Here is a 19,038-nt window from a genome sequence, read left to right on the forward strand (position 1 = left end):
AAATAAATAAATAACAATCATAAGAAAAATATATAGAGTTTGAAAAATCACGAAAGTTCAATGTCTCACGAAGGGGGCTTTGTCGCGAAGCCCTCTCTTCTCTGCACAGATTGCAGAACCAATGAAAAAAAAAAAAAAGGAAAAACGGTTTACTTCATTTCTAATTTACAAAGAACAATGGTCAACATTAATTTCCTTCGACGTAAAGCATCGCTTCTATTTAATTTTAGAGATATAGGAAATTTATCACAAATATTAAAATCACTTGAAATATATCCAAGTCTAAGAAGACTAACGCTAATATTTAAATACAGTTTCTCACCTTTCAAGGGGAAGTGTATCAGCAATTTTATTTGCTTTTTCAAGCCCAACAACATCATCTGATTGTATATGTTCTTTCAATAACGCCCAAATATCAGCTCTCACTTTCTTCAACTTTTTCTTATGTTGCTCTTTAGCCTTTTTTGCTTCAGCCATTTTCTTCTTTTCCTCCTCTTCTGCTTTTTCCTTTGCTATCCTTTCTGCTTCTTTCGCCTGCTCTATTTCCTAAGACAATGGTCGGACTTAGTAACTACACTAACCATAAAACTGATAGACAGTTTTTGACTAAAGAGCTATGCACGTGATCCAAACATAAGTTTTTTTTTTAGCTGAAATGTAAATACAACTTAGAATTTTCCCATCAACCGCAAACTTCTGTAGAATAAATTTATAGTCAAAATTTTTTCTGGGAAATTGGAAAATCTGCGAAAATTGGGACTGTAAAAAAAAGTACTAAGTAAGGTTCACTAATGCAGATTTTCAGGCTCCCAAATTAAAAAAAAATAATCATGATTTTCTGGCACGCAGAGTATTTGTACAACGATTTATTGATTATATAATTCAAGTCAGTGATCCCCAAAGTGGGCACTACCGACCCTTGATGGGCGCTGGAGTGATTCAGGTGAAGAGTAAAAGCCACAGGTGCATAATAGTGATGGCAAATAGTGAATCACTGTAATTAAAGATAAATGCAGACAAAAATACAGCCGAGGATGATCTAATTGTTAGCAGCACGCCAAGTTCATCCTCCTCAGTAATGTGATTTCGAATGTATGAGCTTTTTTTCAATTACCTTTCTATTCTAAGGTCAATAAATGGTTTCATAATTTCGAATATCAATTTACACCTTTCTTTACTATATTTTACGAAAAAGGTAGAAACATTAGTACATAAGCCTTTCGTTTCAATTGCTATTAACATTTTAAAAAGAATTAATTTCTAGGGGGCACTCAGTGATATTTCTTCAGGAAAGGGGCCGATAGGTCAAATAATTTTTAGAACTACTAATTAAAATGAATAAATTATTCATTGCAGTATAGTAGATAGACTGATTCGTATGAATTATTTCACTTAAGCATTCTTTAAATCAAAATCAGTTCGTATGGGACCGAGATTATGGACCAGTAGGGTCACACAAAACCGTGTAAGCAGGCATATTTTTCAGCGCTATTCAGCTATTGAGGATACAGAGCATATTTAAAATTCACTAGACAGAAATGCAAATAGTACAGATACACTTCTTCATACCCCGAACATGCTATTGCAATTTAATTTTGACGATTCAGCCTCAGAATTTAAGCAGTCAGTTTCAAAACTGATAAACTTAACTAAATTTGGAAAAGTACAACTTCACAATAGTATGTTTTAAAATTCACTTTCACATTTTTTAATCAAAATCTCATCACCAGGTGTTCCTGAACAGAAAAATGGCCTGCTATAACACTAAAAAAATGCAACTAAGACGGGTTTGCTTAACAGTGCTGAAATACAGCTATAATTATTAACTTGGCTAAATTACAATTAATAGCTTGGTTAGTTTCAGACTTGTCACTTTGAGGACTTCAATAATCCTCGAGCGACTAAGAATCTGCTTCACGGGACTTTTTTTTTTTTTTTATTGATTAAGAGAGTAAGTAAATTTGGTACTCAAGTTGCGTAATTAAGGTTTCCAGAAGCTATTCTAACCGAGAAGACTTGTTACTCTTCCCCAGAAATGAGGTTTTGGCTGCGTCCCAGCTACAAATGGCCGAAATGCAGAGACTCTTTGTTATGACAAATATTTTGAAATGTTTTGCATTTCGACTATACACAGGTTAATAACGTCTCCGAAAAGGCATCATTTCACAAATACTTTTACATCAAGGCGGGTTTTCCTTCTTTCATTTACCCTCGTCATGTAATAAAAAGACACGCTAAAGTCACAAATTCAGAATGAGGACACAACAGCCAGATAAAAATAAAGACAAGAAAAAAAGATTACTCTTTGTTTTTCTTCAATTTTGGCTCTAGCGGCTTCTTCTTTTGCCAATTTTTTGGCTAGTTTTTCTTTCCTTAAATCTTCTCTAAATTTGGCTATTCTGGGGTCACAAGCGTATGCATTATCCACTAGTGAACGAATTCTTGCACTTTCTTCTTTTTTTCTTCTAGTTCGTTCCACCTTATTTTGTTTTTCTATCCATCTTCTCTCTTCTCGGCTAGAAGACAAATTTATTATACTCCAATAATAATAAATATTAAAAAAAGCTAGGCTTATTCCAATAAAAAATTCTTTTCCTATTCCGAAACATCTAGTCTTTTTTTTTCCGACCATATTTTCATATAACACTAGACAAAGTGTCATTATTGCTAGTAACTACCAAAAGTCTCAGGAATTTCAATATTGTGTTTTGGAAAGCTATGCAAAAAAACCTTGTTTGGGACCGAAAAGATGGATTTCGCTTGTCATTGAACCAGAACCTACAGTGTGAGAGCTAAAATGGAGTTTCTATTCTACGTCAGAGAGGACTATTTGAAGCTATTTTGTCAAGCTTCAGTTTCTTTGAAACTTGTTCCTTCTTTTGAGTGGGAACCAATGTTTAAGCAGACAAGCTAGCATTCAGTTAGATGTTCAATGATCGCAGGTCTCATCGCCAATATATTTTCTCGGGATCTTGAATTGAAAGATTACAGTTCAAAAATAAGCATTTTCCCAGTCTGACCATTGTCAGACTTACCAAGCACACTAACAGCATACGCGAGTCCAAATTCAGATCGGTGGGGAGCTCTCCTCGATGCTCCAAATTCATTTTAGTGTCCGACAGGGATGTATATTGTCTCCCGTCTTATTTAATTTAATAAATAAACAGGTTGATGACCAGAGCAATGACGACCTTCTCAGGCGTTTAAGTAAGTCCCAATTTTGTGATCACCGATCTGGACTACGCCGATGATATTTGCTTATTAGCTGAATCTCGTTCAGATGCCCAATCCATGCTATCGAGCGCAGCTGAAGAATCCTCCCTGAAGATGAGCTCCTCGAAGACCAAAGTCATGGTGTCTGGTATATAATCTCAAGAGTCCCCAATCTTACAAGAACAGTCACCCATAGACTAGATATTTAAATTCAACTGCGTAGGCTCTCTGGTAGACCCAATTGGAGGATGCACATCAAAAATTCGGTCGAGTATTGTTTCAGCAACTTGAGTCTTCACCCAGCTAAACCACTCTCTATGGAAACAGAGAAGTGCTTTTGAAGACAAGAATAAGGATATATCAGGCCCTAATTCGGTCTATCTTACTATACAGCTGTGAGATATGGGCTCTGAAAGAATCTGACATTCAAGTCCTCAACGCATTTGACGATTCGAAGGACATTGTCATTAAACTCCGTGATCGAGTCAGCAACGATGGACTCACCAAAATTTGCCATCAACGTTTTGATTTGGCTACTATAATTAAAAAAAGAAGACTCCGATGAAGACTCCAAATTTTTAGTAAAAAGGTGGGCATATTGCACATTCTTTAAACCGAACTTATGCAAGGATTTTCAATCAGTAGTACAAGGAACCACAAAGTAGTCCCATGGCCCGCCTAATATTTCACCTCCCTTCTCCAAAGATTTTTCGCAGATCGGCAAGTATATTGCAACTTGTTTACAGAGGAGTTATGCAAAGATTTTTATCTATATAATTAGAGGCGTAAAGTGGACCCATGACCCATACAACACCACCGCCACTCCCATCACAAACTGCTCAGCAGAAAGTTACGCATTTTACCCTTATCAACTTATTAGCACATTGCCAGACATATTGCACCTTGTCTCAAGAGAACCCCACAATGATGTTCAAACTATTCTGACGGTGGAGCAATGTGCCCCCCCCCCCTGGATACGCTCATGGTAGGCAGAGATTTCTTTTGTCATTGGTGGGATTAAAATTTACGAGTACCCGCGGCCAGTAGGACATGAGAATGATGAATTTTAAAGGCGTATTAGCCTTTTCCTCCCGTCAATCCACTTAGGACTTATGAGTAAGAATTGCTGACAAACAAATTAAATCGGAGGACTTTTGGAGGCATCCAACACATCTGAATCCCACCTATCTTCGCACTAAAGAGCCCACATTCACTTGAGATGTGGTAGGAGGGTACCTACAACCAAAGAGATATTAATCAAGAAATCTTATAGTAGGTTCTATTCTGCTTCAACGTTTCACTTTTGAAGGCTTCTCCCCTATAATAAAGAGCAGCTCATAAGCAAGAATCGTAAGGCTTGTTCGTCTTCAAGGACGGGAGGTCACACACTTGTACTGATTGGTCTAACTTTTACTCATTCCCGATATATTTGTCTTAACGCGAGCGGTTACGCATCGGTTATAAATAATAATGAATACAATGCATTGACTTAGTTTTTCAATTGTTAGCAAAGTGTTTACGCAGCATAGAATCAGAATGTTTTACCATCAATTACACAGGAATCCATTGGCAGGTGTTATGGTTTGAGGCAATTTGATTTACCCTTGGCTTGTACATACTGCAATTTTAGCAATAAAAACATACTGTATTAGGCTTTATGCTTTGATATAAAGTAACGGAAGGAAGTTCGGAAGTTCGCTTAAAAACTAAAAGCATTGATTGAGTGTGAGAAAATATAAAGTTAGGTTTAAGAACACAGCGTATTTTGAGACCATTCTTAAAGAACCCTATTATCTTTTTATATATTATTTTGTAAAGGGGAGGGGGATTCTTCTTGGGACATGCCATTTTTAATGTTATGATGTGTTGACAACCACGGGATTTAACTGATGGTAAAGAAATAAAATCAAAGTGTTGCTCCTGCATGGTAAATTTCCATGATAGAATGGCTTCATAGGCCTATTGTAACTCAAGGCTAATTTAGTGTATCCAATATTAAAGGGTATAATTAAATAAGAAATTGTTACAAGCTCGCAATTATAATACTTGTGTCGTTGCTCATCCTACAAAACTTCCTAACAACTATTTTTTTCTCTGAAGCAAGAAACAAAATTAATTGTAATATGTTTTCAATACTTTTACCAAAGAATAAACCCGCCGTTTTTTACATTTATTTTAGTTTTTACTGATTTTTCAGTGCTTTTGTGTTCCTTAACAAGTTCGTACAATTCAACATTTCACAGATGGGAAAAATGGGGAGGGGATGCAGGTTTTCTTCAAACTTCCTGGGCAGTTCATTTAAGCTAATTTTCGAGAGGAGATAACCAAAACCTTGCGTGCAAGTAGAGTTAGACTCAACTCCATCATTTATAAACTGGAATTTTATGCCTAAGCCTATAGCAGATTACCATCTCTATTGAGATGATTCTGTCTCTAGTTAATTGTTTATTTCAAATAGGCAAAATAGTCAATTATACCAACCTTTCACCTTTGGATTTATCTTCTTCATCTAAATAAGAATATTCTCTCCATGAATCAAAATTGTACCAAAAATCATAAAAATGTTCAACTTCTTCTCTTGGAGTTGAAGCCTTGCCTAATTTCGGAACTGGTTGAATATTTGACCATCTTGCATTTGCTTCAAACACAGGACCAAATTCCTAAAAATAAATATATATATATATATATATATATATATATATATATATATATATATATATATATATATATATATATATATATATATATATATATATATATATATATATATATATATATATATATATATATATATATATATATATATATATATTTATATATATGATTTTATATATATAAAGTCATGGTTTTATAGTTCATACACAATGGCAAAAAGGAATCCTAGCCAGTTAAAGCGACCAAGGATAATACTGTAGCATCAACACTTTAATGACGGATACTGGGCAACAGCGGTTTTGACGCCACGGCTTTTGTTGCTGATTATATGCGTATTTAATGAATTGAATTCAAACCCTACATTAGTTTTTGGCTATGAGCAAGGCCATATCCAGGGGGATTCCGGGTTTAAGCCCCCCCCCTCCCCGAAATTTTTTTCTGACTCTTAAAAAAGTAACAAAATGCATATAAACAAATTTTTGATGTATTTGTAAGTTTTTTGTAAAAACACCCCCCCCCCCCTGAACAAACATCCTGGATACGGCCTTGCCCAGGAGTCCAAAATTCTAATATATTCTAGATTAATATAACAACTATTTCAACACATTAGTAAACTATAATCGTGGACGATAGTGCTATATTTTAAACAATATAGCTAAAATAGAAAAGCTAAGATCAGATTAGGATTCAGCATTTCAAAGATATATTAGCAAAATATATTCAAAATGGATAAAAATGCAAGAACTAGCTATTATATAATTTTACATCATTTATATATAGTGACTTTATATTAAATTTAATTGTGAATTATAGTACTATATTTCAAAAAGTATAGCTGATAAAGAAAAGCTGATTTCATGTTTGGATTCACCATCCCAAAAATAACATGAGTAAGCCTAAAAACCTTGGCACCAAAAACATTTTTCTTTTCCTGTCGGTCGAATTGAATGACTGTCACGTGCAATAGAATAAAAAAAAACGTTGAATAATGGTTTATATGGATGTAAAAAAAAACAAATAAATAAATAGCTAAAAAAATTTCTGCTTAAAAAAAAACAAATCATAAAACCACTTTTAAAGACTGGGAAGTAAATTTTCCAGTATTGCTATAAAAATTATTCAATTAGATAGACTAAGAGAGAAAGGAAAATGATACCGATACTACTTAAATTGGACTGATGCTCACTATAATAACTGTGCCATGGGTGTTTCATGTCTCTTTTAAAAATGTTATAAATATTTAAAAGACAACTGATAAGCTGGCTAAGACTTTTTATTTCCATTAGAGCCATTACAAAAACCTGAAGTTCCAGCTTTTTTCACTTTCCTATATTCCTGGTTTTAAATAAGTGGTTGAATGATCTAATTTGTTGAGACCAATAGGCATACCAAAATGTATTTAAATAGCGAGAAAAGTGGGGATTTATGTGACCAAGTTGAGTTTGATTTAGCATTACAAAGCCGGCAGACAATCAACATCTCTTTGACTTAACAAACACTATCAACCCATCCTCCATTTCGAATTTGTCGCTTGAATTTATGATTATTATGTTGACAAGGAAAACAAAGGACCTTCTTTTCTGGCATCAAAAGACGGCAAAAAGTTAACATTTTACAAAACGAACGTCCACCGTGCCAACAGAGAACATAAAAAACGAAAGAATTCCTTGTTGACAAAGATGGCAATTCAGGGTATGCAGTCACATCTCATAGGCAACCAAATTTCGACAAAGGTGTGACCACTTCATACAGCAACAAAAATTGATCTTCCAGCAGCATTAGTAGATGACAAAACCGTATTTTGGACAATGGAAGAAAAGAGCTGCAGACAAAGGGCACCGAACTTTGGACAATGGAAGAAAAGAGCTGCAGACAAAGGGCACCGAACTTTGGACAATGGAAGAAAAGAGCTGCAGACAAAGGGCACCGAACTTCTGCACTAAAAATACTGATACTTTTCAAAGAGCACCGAACTTCTGCACTAAAAATACTGATACTTTTCAATATGATCGATCCATCAATCACAATTCGGAGTATCGATATTTTTGCTATAGTATGGGGAACCAATATTTGTAGTACATAGCGAGCGCTAAATTATCTGTATAGTAATATTATATTAAAAAGTAGTTCGATTTATTAAAATGTCGGAAACAAAAATCTTTGCTACTTTCGTAGATATTAAAGCTTATAGTACCAACGGACATACAAATATTTTCCATATCCCTTATCTTTAGCTTGCTATATGAGTTTGATTAGACATTTAGGAAAGTATTGTCCAAAAAGAGGTTTTCAATGCAGAATTTCTAAAAATATTTGCTATAAAGGTCGAAGCTCATCAAATGTGATTTACTGTGCTTATTGATTTTCTTACCAAACAAATTTTCGTCTTTGAATGTCCAAGTCTTACTAATTTAAAATACACATCAGGACAGCAGCTATCTTTTCTAGAGCTAATTCCTACAAGAAAAAACTTCTGTCGAGCCCTTTAAAAGGCAAACTCACCTTGAAAACAATGTCTTTTGATTCTTAGTTGACACTTGGTATATCATCGTCAAAAATTGGATCTACAGAATCATAAGAACGTCGACTAGCTGAACTCCCAAGAATATCAAAAGCCTTAGCAATAGACGTGAAATAATCATTTGAAACGTCAACTGTTTCACCTTTGGCTTTCCTCTTATCAGGATGATGCTTCAAAACCTTGCGTCGATCTAAAATTTGTGAAAAATTAAAAGAAATCAGTAAAATATAATTTTAAGGTTACTCTAGATGGACAATGGAATAAAAACAGGTAACCAAGGATTAAGAGAGTGAACAAGACGTGACGATGAAAAAAAGTAAACGTTCTCTTCAAATCTCAGACATTTAGACCTCTAACGGATTCAATTTTTTTATCATCAGTACTTCGTTTTTCTACCAGCGAACAAACATTATGAACTGTGTATCAAAAGAGGTTGTTATAATTGCTATAAAATAAACACGAACTTTACAAGTAAACTTGCATCTATTTTTTTTTTCAGAGATTCCCGCTTTAGAATCCAAATAAAGTTCTCGGACCGGGCTTCAAAATCCACCAAATGAAGCTTCTTGTTGGTTATGTATATGTTGTAGTGACATGACAAAGTCAATAATTTGTTAAATTATTGAATCAAATTGCTGTAACACATATGTATAGTTAGCAGAAGCAGTGCAGTAGCGCTAATTGAGTAAAAAGCCATAAGCCTTCAACATGTTACTCGTTTTGCACTTTACTGAAGTGCAAAATTACCGTTTTGCACTTTTATTTACAAAATTTGCACTTTACTGAAAAGAAATACAAATGAATGTGAATTGTCAGTTTAATATACATATACTGATATTTAGTAATCAAATGTTAATATTATTCGATTTATTACAGTTATAAAAGTAAAAACATTTATATTTTTTTTCAGTAAAGTGCAAATTTTGTTCTGGCCTTGGGAAGGCATAGGGGTTTTGAGCCCAGCTTATGTTAATTTCTGCTCGTTTTGAGTTTTAATCGGTTATTTATTGTAATTTCTGTTCGTTTTGGGTTTCATTTATTTATCGATGCTGATTTGTGGTAGTTTCACGCTTGGTAGATTATTTTATTTTTGCTCATTTTTTGTTTAATGGAGTTCTTTGCTTTTCTTTGAAAACCTTATTTTGTGGAACAATTTTTTAATTAATTTCTGTTCGTTTTATATTGACATAGTCTTTTCAGGGAAATATAAAATAATATTTTAAGTCTTTTCGTTTTCTTTAAGAATTTATAGTTTGGCCAGCTATTTGTAAGCTAGAGAAAAATTTTCAGCAATTTTTAACAACATGCACCCTTTTAAAAACCCGGACACAAATAGAAGAGTTTAATTTAGTTTCATACCTCCTCTAGTTGACTTGAAATGGAAAACTTGATACCATTCGCAAAAAAATCTGTTTACTTTCTTTGATAGCTTGGATACACTTACGATGTTTTGATTTGGTTAAATTTTAAGAGCAGAAATAGCCCCGAAAGTTTGAACATAATACGTTCAGTCGTTCTTGGGATACTGCTGAGATGCTTTATTGGGAATTAGCATTAACACAGTGCATTTTGATTTAATCTTAAGGCAACATTTAGTTTTTAAACATAATGGGCAAATGGGAGGGTGGGCATTAGAGGGGGATTAGTTGCCCTCCAATCACTTTCGGCTATTAAAAAGGGCATCAGCCCTTTCTATTTTTAATCAAATGAGCCATTTTCAAAGTTCCCACGACAACTCCTTTGATACAAAGTGCCCTGGTCTAAACAACTACAACAACAACAACAACAAAATACATTATACCCACATCGATCTTTACTATAAAAATGGCAAGCCTTCCAATCACTTCCGACTACTAAAAAAGACACTAGGCCTTTCGATTTCAAATCGAAAGAGTCCTTTTTGAAACGACAACGCTTTCTATAAACACCTTATATGCCCCCAGGGCATAAATTACAACCCTTACCCTAAAAGCTGTTAGGGTGGTTGTTATCCTCTAAGTCCTAATTTCCAGAACTTTCAGCTACGTTAAACAAAACAGCTATCTCAAAATTTTGATTGGATGTGTTTGGGGATATGGTGGGCATGAGAGGGGCAGTTAGAGAGGAGGGGAAAATTAAACATTTTGGAACCATTAGTGCTTTAGATTTTGTTTGATTATGTTACCATTGTTAAAAGCAATCAATGACCAAACACTAATGCTACATTGCATATGAGAAATGTTTCTGAAATGGACATTAAACAAGTCGGTCTCCAATCACTTTCAACTATTAAAAGTGGAACTAGCTCTATTCAATTTCCAATCAAATGAGCCCTTTTGAAGTTTCTACGACAAAACTTTCAATAAAAATCTTATATGCCCCCAGCGCATAACTTACAACCCATTCCCTGAGGGCTGGGGAGGGGGGTGTCATTCTCAAAGACCTAATTTAAAAGAACTTTCTAGTGCGTTGAACAAAACGGCTATCGGAAAATTTTGATTGGATGTGTTTGGAGGAATGGTGGCCGTGAGAGGGGGGTTATTTACCCCTCAATCACTTTCGACTATTAAAAAGGGCACTAGCCCTCTCAATTTCCAATTGAATGAACCCTTTGGAAGTTTCTCAACTTCAAAGAACTACTCCATCTATAAAACCTTATATGCCCCCAGGGCAGAACTTACAACCTTTGGCTTTGGGGCTCTGGGGGTTTGTCATCCTTAATTACATAATTTCCAGAACTAAACTTTGATTGACTGTTTTTGGGGAAATGGTGGGCATAAGAGGGGGGTTAATAACTCCACTCACTTTCGACTATTAAAAAAGGCAATTTCAATTTCTAATCCAATAAGCCCTTTTTGAAATTTTAACAACAACTTTCTACATAAACCTTATATGCCCCCAGGCCATAACTTACAACCCTTGCACTGAGGAATCTGAGGGGGTTATCATCCTAAAAGGCCTAATTTCAAGCACGTTCAAATACGTGCAGCAAACTAGCTATCTAAAAATTTTGATTGGATGTGATTGCAAAAATGGCCGGTGTGAGAGAGGTGTTATTTGCTATTATTTCCATTTCGGCAATCGGACAAGGCATTATCCCATTCAATTTCAGACTGACTAAGTTCATTTGAAGTTTCTACGACCGCGCTTTCAATAAAAACCTTATGTGCCCCAAGGGAATAACTTACAACCCTTGCTTAGCTTAGTAAAAAATTTTATTGGATGTGTTTGGGGAAATGGTGGGCGTAGAAGGGTGTTAGTTGCCTTCCGATCACTTTCCACTATTAAAAAGGGCACTAGCTATTTCAATTTCCAATCGAATGACCTCTTTTGAAGTTTCTACGACAACGCTTTCTATAAAAACCTCATATGTCCCCAGGGCATAACTTACAACACTTGCCCTGAGGGCTTTGGAGGAGTGTCCTCCCCAAAAGCATAATTTCTATCTGGAAATCAACTACGCTGAACAAAATGGCTATCTCAAAATTTTGATTGGATGTGTTTCGGGTAATGGTGGGTGTGGAAGGGGTGTTAGTTGCCATCCAATAACTTCGACCATTAAAAAGGGAACAAGCCACTCCAATTTCCAATGAATGAGCCTTTTTCGAAGTTTCTACGACAACTTCTTCGATACGATGTGCCCTGCTCTAAAGGAAAAAAAAATAATAAATAATACATTGTGCCAACATCGTTCTTATATGGCCCAAGGGCATAACTTAAAACCCTTGCCCAGAGGGTTGTGGGGGAGTGTCCTCCTCAAAAATATATTTTCTGTTTTTGAAATCAACTACGCTGAAGAAAATGGCTATCTCAAAATTTTGATTGGATGTGTTTGGGGGGATGATGGGCGTGGGGGGGGCTAGTTGCCCTCAATCACTTTCGACTATTAAAAAGGGCACTAGCCACTCCAATTTTCAATCGAATGAGCCGTTTTCGAAGTTTCTACGACAACTCCTTCGATACGAAGTGCCCTGGTATGGAAAAAACAATACAAAATAAATAAATAATACATTGTGCCAACATCGTTCTTTACTTAGGCCGCGCGATTGCACTGCCTATGATGGGCAAATGGGAGGGTGATTGTGGGAGGGGGATCAGTTGCCCTCCAATCACCTTCGACTATTAAAAAGGGCATCAGCCTTTTCCATTTTCAATCGAATGAGCCCTTTTCAAAGTTACCACGACAAATCTTTCGAAACGAAGTGCCCTGGTCTAAACAAAACAACAAAAAAATAATACATTATACCCACATCGATCTTTACAATAAAAAGGTTGTGAAGGAGTGTTCTCATCAAAAACATATTGTCAATCTGGAAATCGACTACGCTGAACAAAATGGCTATCTCAACATTTTTATCGGATGTGTTTGCGAGAATGATGGGCGTGGGGTGGGGGGCTAGTTGCCCTCCAATCCCTTTCGACTATTAAAAAGGACACTAGAACTCTCAATTTCCAATCGAATAAGCCCCTTTTGAAGTTTCTACGATGACCCCTTCCATATGAAGTGCCCAGCTCTAAAGGAAAAAATAATAAATAGTACATTTTGCCAACATCGTTCTTATATGCCCCCAGGGCATAACTTATAACCCTTGCCCCACGGGTTGTGGGGGACTGTCCTCCTCAAAAACATATTTTTATCTGGAAATCAACTACGCTATACAAAATGGCTATCTCAAAATTTTGATTGGATGAGTTTGTGGAAATGATGGGCGTTGGGGGTTGGCGAGATTCTATCCAATCACTGTTGCCTATTATAAAGTCTACTAGACATTTAAATTTCCATTCGAATTAGCATTTTTTTTGAAATTGCTACGACAGCGGCTTATATAAAAACCATAAATTCCCCCAGAGCATAACTTAAAACCCTTGCCCTGTGGGTTGTGGGGGAGTGTCCTCCTCAAAAACTGATTTTCTATCTGGAAATCAACTACGCTGAACAAAATGGCTATCTCAAAATTTTGATTGGATGTGTTTGGGGGAGTGATGGGCATGGGGGGGGCTAGTTGCCCTCCAATCATTTTCAACTATTAAAAAGGGCACTAGCCATTCTAATTTCCAATCGAATGAGCCTGTTTTGAAGTTTCTACGACAACGCCTTCTATAAAAACCTTATGTGCCCCCAGGGCATAATTTGAAACCCTTGCCCTAAGGGTTGTGGGGGAGTGTCCTCCTCAAAAACATATTTTCTATCTGGAAATCAACTACGCTGAACAAAATGGCTATCTCAAAATTTTAATTGCATGTATTTGGGGGAATGATGGGCGTGGGGGGCTAGTTGTCCTCCAATCACTTTCAACTATTAAAAAGGACACTAGAACTTTCAATTTCCAATCGAATGAGCCCCTTTTGAAGTTTCTAAGACGAACCGTTCAATATGAAGTGCCCTGCTCTAAAGGAAAAAAATAATACATAGTACATTGGGCCAACATCGTTCTTATATGCCCTCAGTGCATAACTTAAAACCCTTGCCCCGAGGGTTGTGGGGGAGTGTCCTCCTCAAAAACATATTTTCTATCTGGAAATGGCTATGGCTATCTACGCTGAACAAAATGGCTATCTCAAAATTTTGATTGGATGTGTTTGGGGGACGGCGGGGCGTGGGGGGGGCTAGTTGTCCTCCAGTCACTTTCGACTAGTAAAAAGGGCACTAGCAACTCCAATATCCAATCGAATGAGCCCTTTTCGAAATTTCTACGACAACTCCTTCGATACGAAGTGCCCGGGTATGGAGAAGAAGAAGAAAAAAGAAAAAGAAATAATACCTTGTACCCACATCGTTCTTTACTTAGGCAGTAAGAACGCAGTATAGAACGAAGTGGGCACAATGTGTTTTTTTTTTTTCTTCAGTCTGGCACTACGTATCGAAGGAGTTGTCATAGAAACTTCGAAAAGGGCTCATTCAATTGGAAATTGGAGTGGTTTGTGCCCTTTTTAGTAGCCGAAAGGGATTATAGGGCAACTAGCCCCCCTCCCACGCCCATAATTCCCCCAAACATATCCAATCAAAATTTTTAGATAGCTAATTTGTTCAGTGTAGTTGATTTCCAGATAGAAATTATGTTTTAGAAGATTAACTTCTCTCACAACCCTCAGGGCAAGAATTTTGAGCTATGTCATGAGGGCATATAAAAACGATGTTTGCACAATGTATAATTTATTTATTTTTTTCCTATAGAACAACTTACACTGCGTCGAATAAGTTGTCGTGGAAACTTTGAAAATGGCTCATTCGATTGGAAATTCAAAGGGCTAGTGCCCTTTTTAATAGTCGAAAGGGATTGGAGGGCAACTAGCTCCCCCTACGCCTATCATTCCCCCAAACATATCCAATCAAAATTTTGAGATAGCCATTTTGTTCAGCGTAGTTGATTTCCGGACAGAAAATATGTTTTTGAGGAGGACACTCCCCCACAACCCTCGGGGCAAGAGTTTTAAGTTATGTCCTGAGGGCATATAAGAACGATGTTGGCACAATGTATTATTTATTTATCATTTTTTCCTTTAGAGCAGGGCAGTTCGTATCGAAGAAATCGTAGAAATTTCGAAAAGAGCTCAGTCAATTGGAAATTGGAGTGGCTTGCGCCCTTTTTAATGGTCGAAGTTATTGGATGGCAACTAACACCCCTTCCACGCCCACCATTTCCCGAAACACATCCAATCAAAATTTTGAGATAGCCATTTTATTCAGTGTAGTTGATTTCCTAATAGAAATTATTTTTCTCGGGAAGAAACTCCCCCACGGCTTGCAAGGCAAGTTTTGTATATTAGGCCCTGGGGGCATATAATATTTTAAAAGAAAGCGCTGTTATAAAAAGTTCAAAAAAAGGGTACTTTGATTGAAGACACAAAGAGCTATTGTCTTTTTTAATAGTCGAAAGTGATTGGAGGGCAACTAACCCCCCTCTCACGCCCACCTCTTCCCCAAAACACATCGAATAAAAATTTTAAGATAGCCATTTTATTCAACGTAGTTTTAAGTTCTGTAAGCTACGTCTTGGAGGATGACAACCCCCTCACAGCCCTCAGGACAAGGGTTGTAAGTTATGCCCTGGGGGAATATAAAGTTTTTATAGAACGCTTTGTGGTAGAAACTTCAAAAAGGGCTCATTCGATTAGAAATTGAAATAGCCAGTGCCCTTTTTAATAGTCGAAAGTAATTGGAAGGCAACTAACACCCCTTCCACGCCCACCATTTCCCCAAATACATCCAATCCAAACTTTGAGATCGGCATTTTGTTCCACGCAGTTAAAGTTCATGAAATTATACCTTTGAACAGGACACTCCCCCCAGAGTCTTCAGGGCAAGGGTTATAAGTTATGCCCTGCCTTTTCCCCAAACACATCCAATCAAAATTTTCAGATAGCCATTTTGTTCAGTATTGCGGATTTCCAAATAGAAATTATGGCTTTTAGGAGGACACTCCCCCAGATCCCTCAGGGCCAGGGTTGTAAGTTAAGTACTGGGGGCATATAACGTTTTTATAGAACGCGTCGTCATAGATACTTCAAAAAGGGCTCATTCGATTGGAAATTGAAATGGCTAGTGCCCTTTTTAATGGTCAAAAATGATTGGAAAGGAGTTAACACCCTTTCAATGCCCATCATTTCCCCAAACATATCTAATCAAGATTTTGAGATAGCCATTTTTTCCATGAACTTTAAAGTTCAGGAAATTATACCTTTGAGCAGGACACTCCTCCCACAGTCTTCAGGGCAAGGGCTACAAGTTATGCCCTGGGGGCATGTATAGTTTTTATCAAAATCTTTGTCGTAGAAACTTGAAAAAGGGCTCATTCGATTGGAAATTCAAAGGGCTAGTGCCTTTTTAATAGTCAAAAGTGATTTGAGGGCAATTAACCCCCCGCCCACCTTTTCCCCAAACACATTCAATCAAAATTTTTAGATAACCATTTTACTCAACGTAGTTCAAAGTTTTGAATATTAGGTCTTTAAGGATGACAAACCATCCCCCCCCCCACAACCCTCAAGGCAAGGGTTGTAAGTTATGTCCTGGGAGCATGTAAGATTTTTATAGAAAGCGATGTTGTAAAAACATCAAAAAGGGCTCATTCAATTGAAAGGGCTAGTACCCTTTTAATAGTAGAATGTTAATGGAGGCCAAGTAACCCCCTTTTATACCCCCTATTTCTCGAAACATACCCAATCAAATTTTTGAGGTATCCATTTTGTTCGACTTAGTCGACAATTCCGGACATTAGGTTTTATAGGATAATAACCCCATCAGAGCCCTCAATTTAAGGGTTGTAATTTATTCCCTTTTTATATAGGGCGCATATAAAATTAATATAGAAAGTTGTTGTAGAAATTCCAAAAGGAGCTCATTTGACTGGAAATTGACCTCTTTAATAGTCGAAAGTTAGTGAAGAGTAATTAACGCCCACCTGTTCCCCAAACACGTTCAATCAAAGTTTAGAGATAGCCATTTTGTTCAACGTAGCTGAAAGTTCTGGAAATTATGTATTTAAGGGTGACAAATCCCCCAGAGTCCCCAGGGCAAAGGTTGTAAGTTATGCCCTAGGAGCATATAAGGTTTTTAATGATAGAGTTGTCGTAAGAACTTCAAAAGGGGCTCATTCAATTGGAATTTGAGAGGGCTAGTGCCCTTTTTAATAGTTTAAAGTGATTGGAGGGTAACTAACCCCCCCCCCCCTCTCACGCCAACCATTCCCCCAAACACATCTAATCGAAATTTTCAGATAGCCATTATGTTCAACATAGTAGAAGGTACTGGAATGAAGGTCTGGGAGGATGACAACCCCCCCCCCAGCCCTTAGGGTAAGGCTAGTAAGTCCTCCTCTGAGGGCATATAAGGTTTTTAATGAAAGCGTTGTCGTTGTAACTTCGAAAATGCTCATTTGATTGGAAATTGAAAGGTCTAGTGCCTTTTTTAATAGTTGAAAGTGATTGGAGAAAGAGTAACGCCCCTCTCACGTCAACCATTTTCCCAGACACATCCAATCAAATTTTTGAGATATCCACTTTGTTCAATGTAGTTTAAAGTTTGGAAATTAGGTCTTAGAGGATGACAACCACCCTCTTAGCCCTTAGGGTAAGGGTTGTAATTTATGCCCTGGGGGCATATAAGGTTTTTAAAGGAAGTGTTGTCGTAAAAGATCGAAAAGGGCTCATTCGATTGGAAATCGAAAGGCCTAGTGCCCTTTTTAATAGTCGGAAGTGATTGGAAGGCTTGACATTTTTATAGCAAAGATCGATGTGGGTATAATGTATTATTTTTTTATTGTTGTTGTTTAGACCAGGGCACTTTGTATCCCCCTCCCACACCAACCCTCCCATTTGACTTTATGTTTAAAAACTAAATGTTGCCATAAGATTAAATCAAAATGCACTGTGTTAATGCTAATTCCCAATAAGGCATCTCAGCAGTATCCCAAGAACGACTGAGTGTATTATGTTAAAACTTTCGGGGCTGCGTCCGTTCTTAAAATTTAACCAAATCAAAATAGCGTAAGTGTATCCAAGCTATTAAAGACAGTAAACAGATTTTTTTGCGAATGGTATCAAGTTTTCCCTTTCAGGTCAACTAGAGGAGGTATGAAACTAAATTAAACACTACTGTTTGTGTCCAGATTTTTAAGAAGGTGTATGTTGTTTAAAATTGCTGAAAATTTTTCTCCGGCATAGAAATAGCAGGACAAATTATAAATTCTTAAAAAAACGAAAAGATTTAAAGTATTATTTTCTTTTTCTCTGAAAAGGCTGTTCCAATCGTCAATATTCCGTTGTTGGTTGTAATTAATTAAAAAAAACTTTTTCCACAAAATACTTTTTCCACACTTTTTCCCAAAACCCCTTTTAAAATGGTGTATGTTGTTAAAAATTGCTGAAAATTTTTCTCCAGTTTACAAATAGCAGGCCAAACTATAAAGTCTTAAAAAAAACAAAAAGATTTAAAGTATTATTTTCTTTTTCCCTGAAAAGACTATGTCAATATAAAACGGACAGAAATTAATTAAAAAAACTTTTTCTGCAAAATAAGTTTTTCAAAGAAAAGTAAAGAACTCCATTAAACAAAAAATGAGCAAAAATAAAATAATCTACCAAGCGTGAAACTACCACAAATCAGCATCGATAAATAAATGAAACCCAAAACAAGCAGAAATTACAATAAATAACCGAGTCAAACACAAAACGAGCAGAAATTAACATAAGTTGGGCTCAAAACCCCTATGCCTTCCCAAGGCCAGAACAAAATTTGCACTTTACTGAAAAAAAAATACAAATGAATGTGCATTGTCAGTTTAATATACATATGCTGATATTTAGTAATCAAAATGTTAAAATTATTTGATTTATTAAAGTTATAAAAGTATAAACATTTATATTTTTTTCAGTAAAGTGCAAATTATGTTCTGGCCTTGGGAAGGCATAGGGGTTTTGAGCCCATACTATTTCTGTTTCTGTTCCGTTTCTTGTTTGCTTCATACCCCGTGTTCTGATTGTGAATAGCATCCTAAGACAGTCTAGCGACATGTGCGAAGCTTGCCATCTAGCGAACAGTGATTTCGGCCATTCAATCATTAAAAACAGTGCGTTACTCACCACTCCTTCCTGTTAACTTAGCGGATGCGTAATTATTCTTTTGTGACTTCGATGATTACAGAAGGAACTTTACTGTAGTTGTGTCTTTT

At 36.3% G+C, this 19,038-nt stretch overlaps 1 protein-coding gene across 1 annotated transcript in view; it reads right to left on the reverse strand.

Annotated features, from left to right (window-relative positions):
* LOC148953063 (dnaJ homolog subfamily C member 2) overlaps window positions 1–19,038 on the reverse strand; it is a 65,621-nt gene that overhangs the window by 24,761 nt on the left and 21,822 nt on the right. The window contains 4 exon segments of the mRNA XM_089087514.1: window positions 323–546; window positions 2,303–2,516; window positions 5,695–5,873; window positions 8,371–8,579. Of these exon segments, the coding sequence (XP_088943640.1) occupies window positions 323–546; window positions 2,303–2,516; window positions 5,695–5,873; window positions 8,371–8,579 (826 nt within the window).

Source organism: Artemia sp. Qi Xiang Cuo, chromosome 4, assembly GCF_049724085.1.
Source record: "Artemia sp. Qi Xiang Cuo chromosome 4, ASM4972408v1, whole genome shotgun sequence".
NCBI classification, from domain to species: Eukaryota; Metazoa; Arthropoda; class Branchiopoda; order Anostraca; family Artemiidae; genus Artemia; species Artemia sp. Qi Xiang Cuo.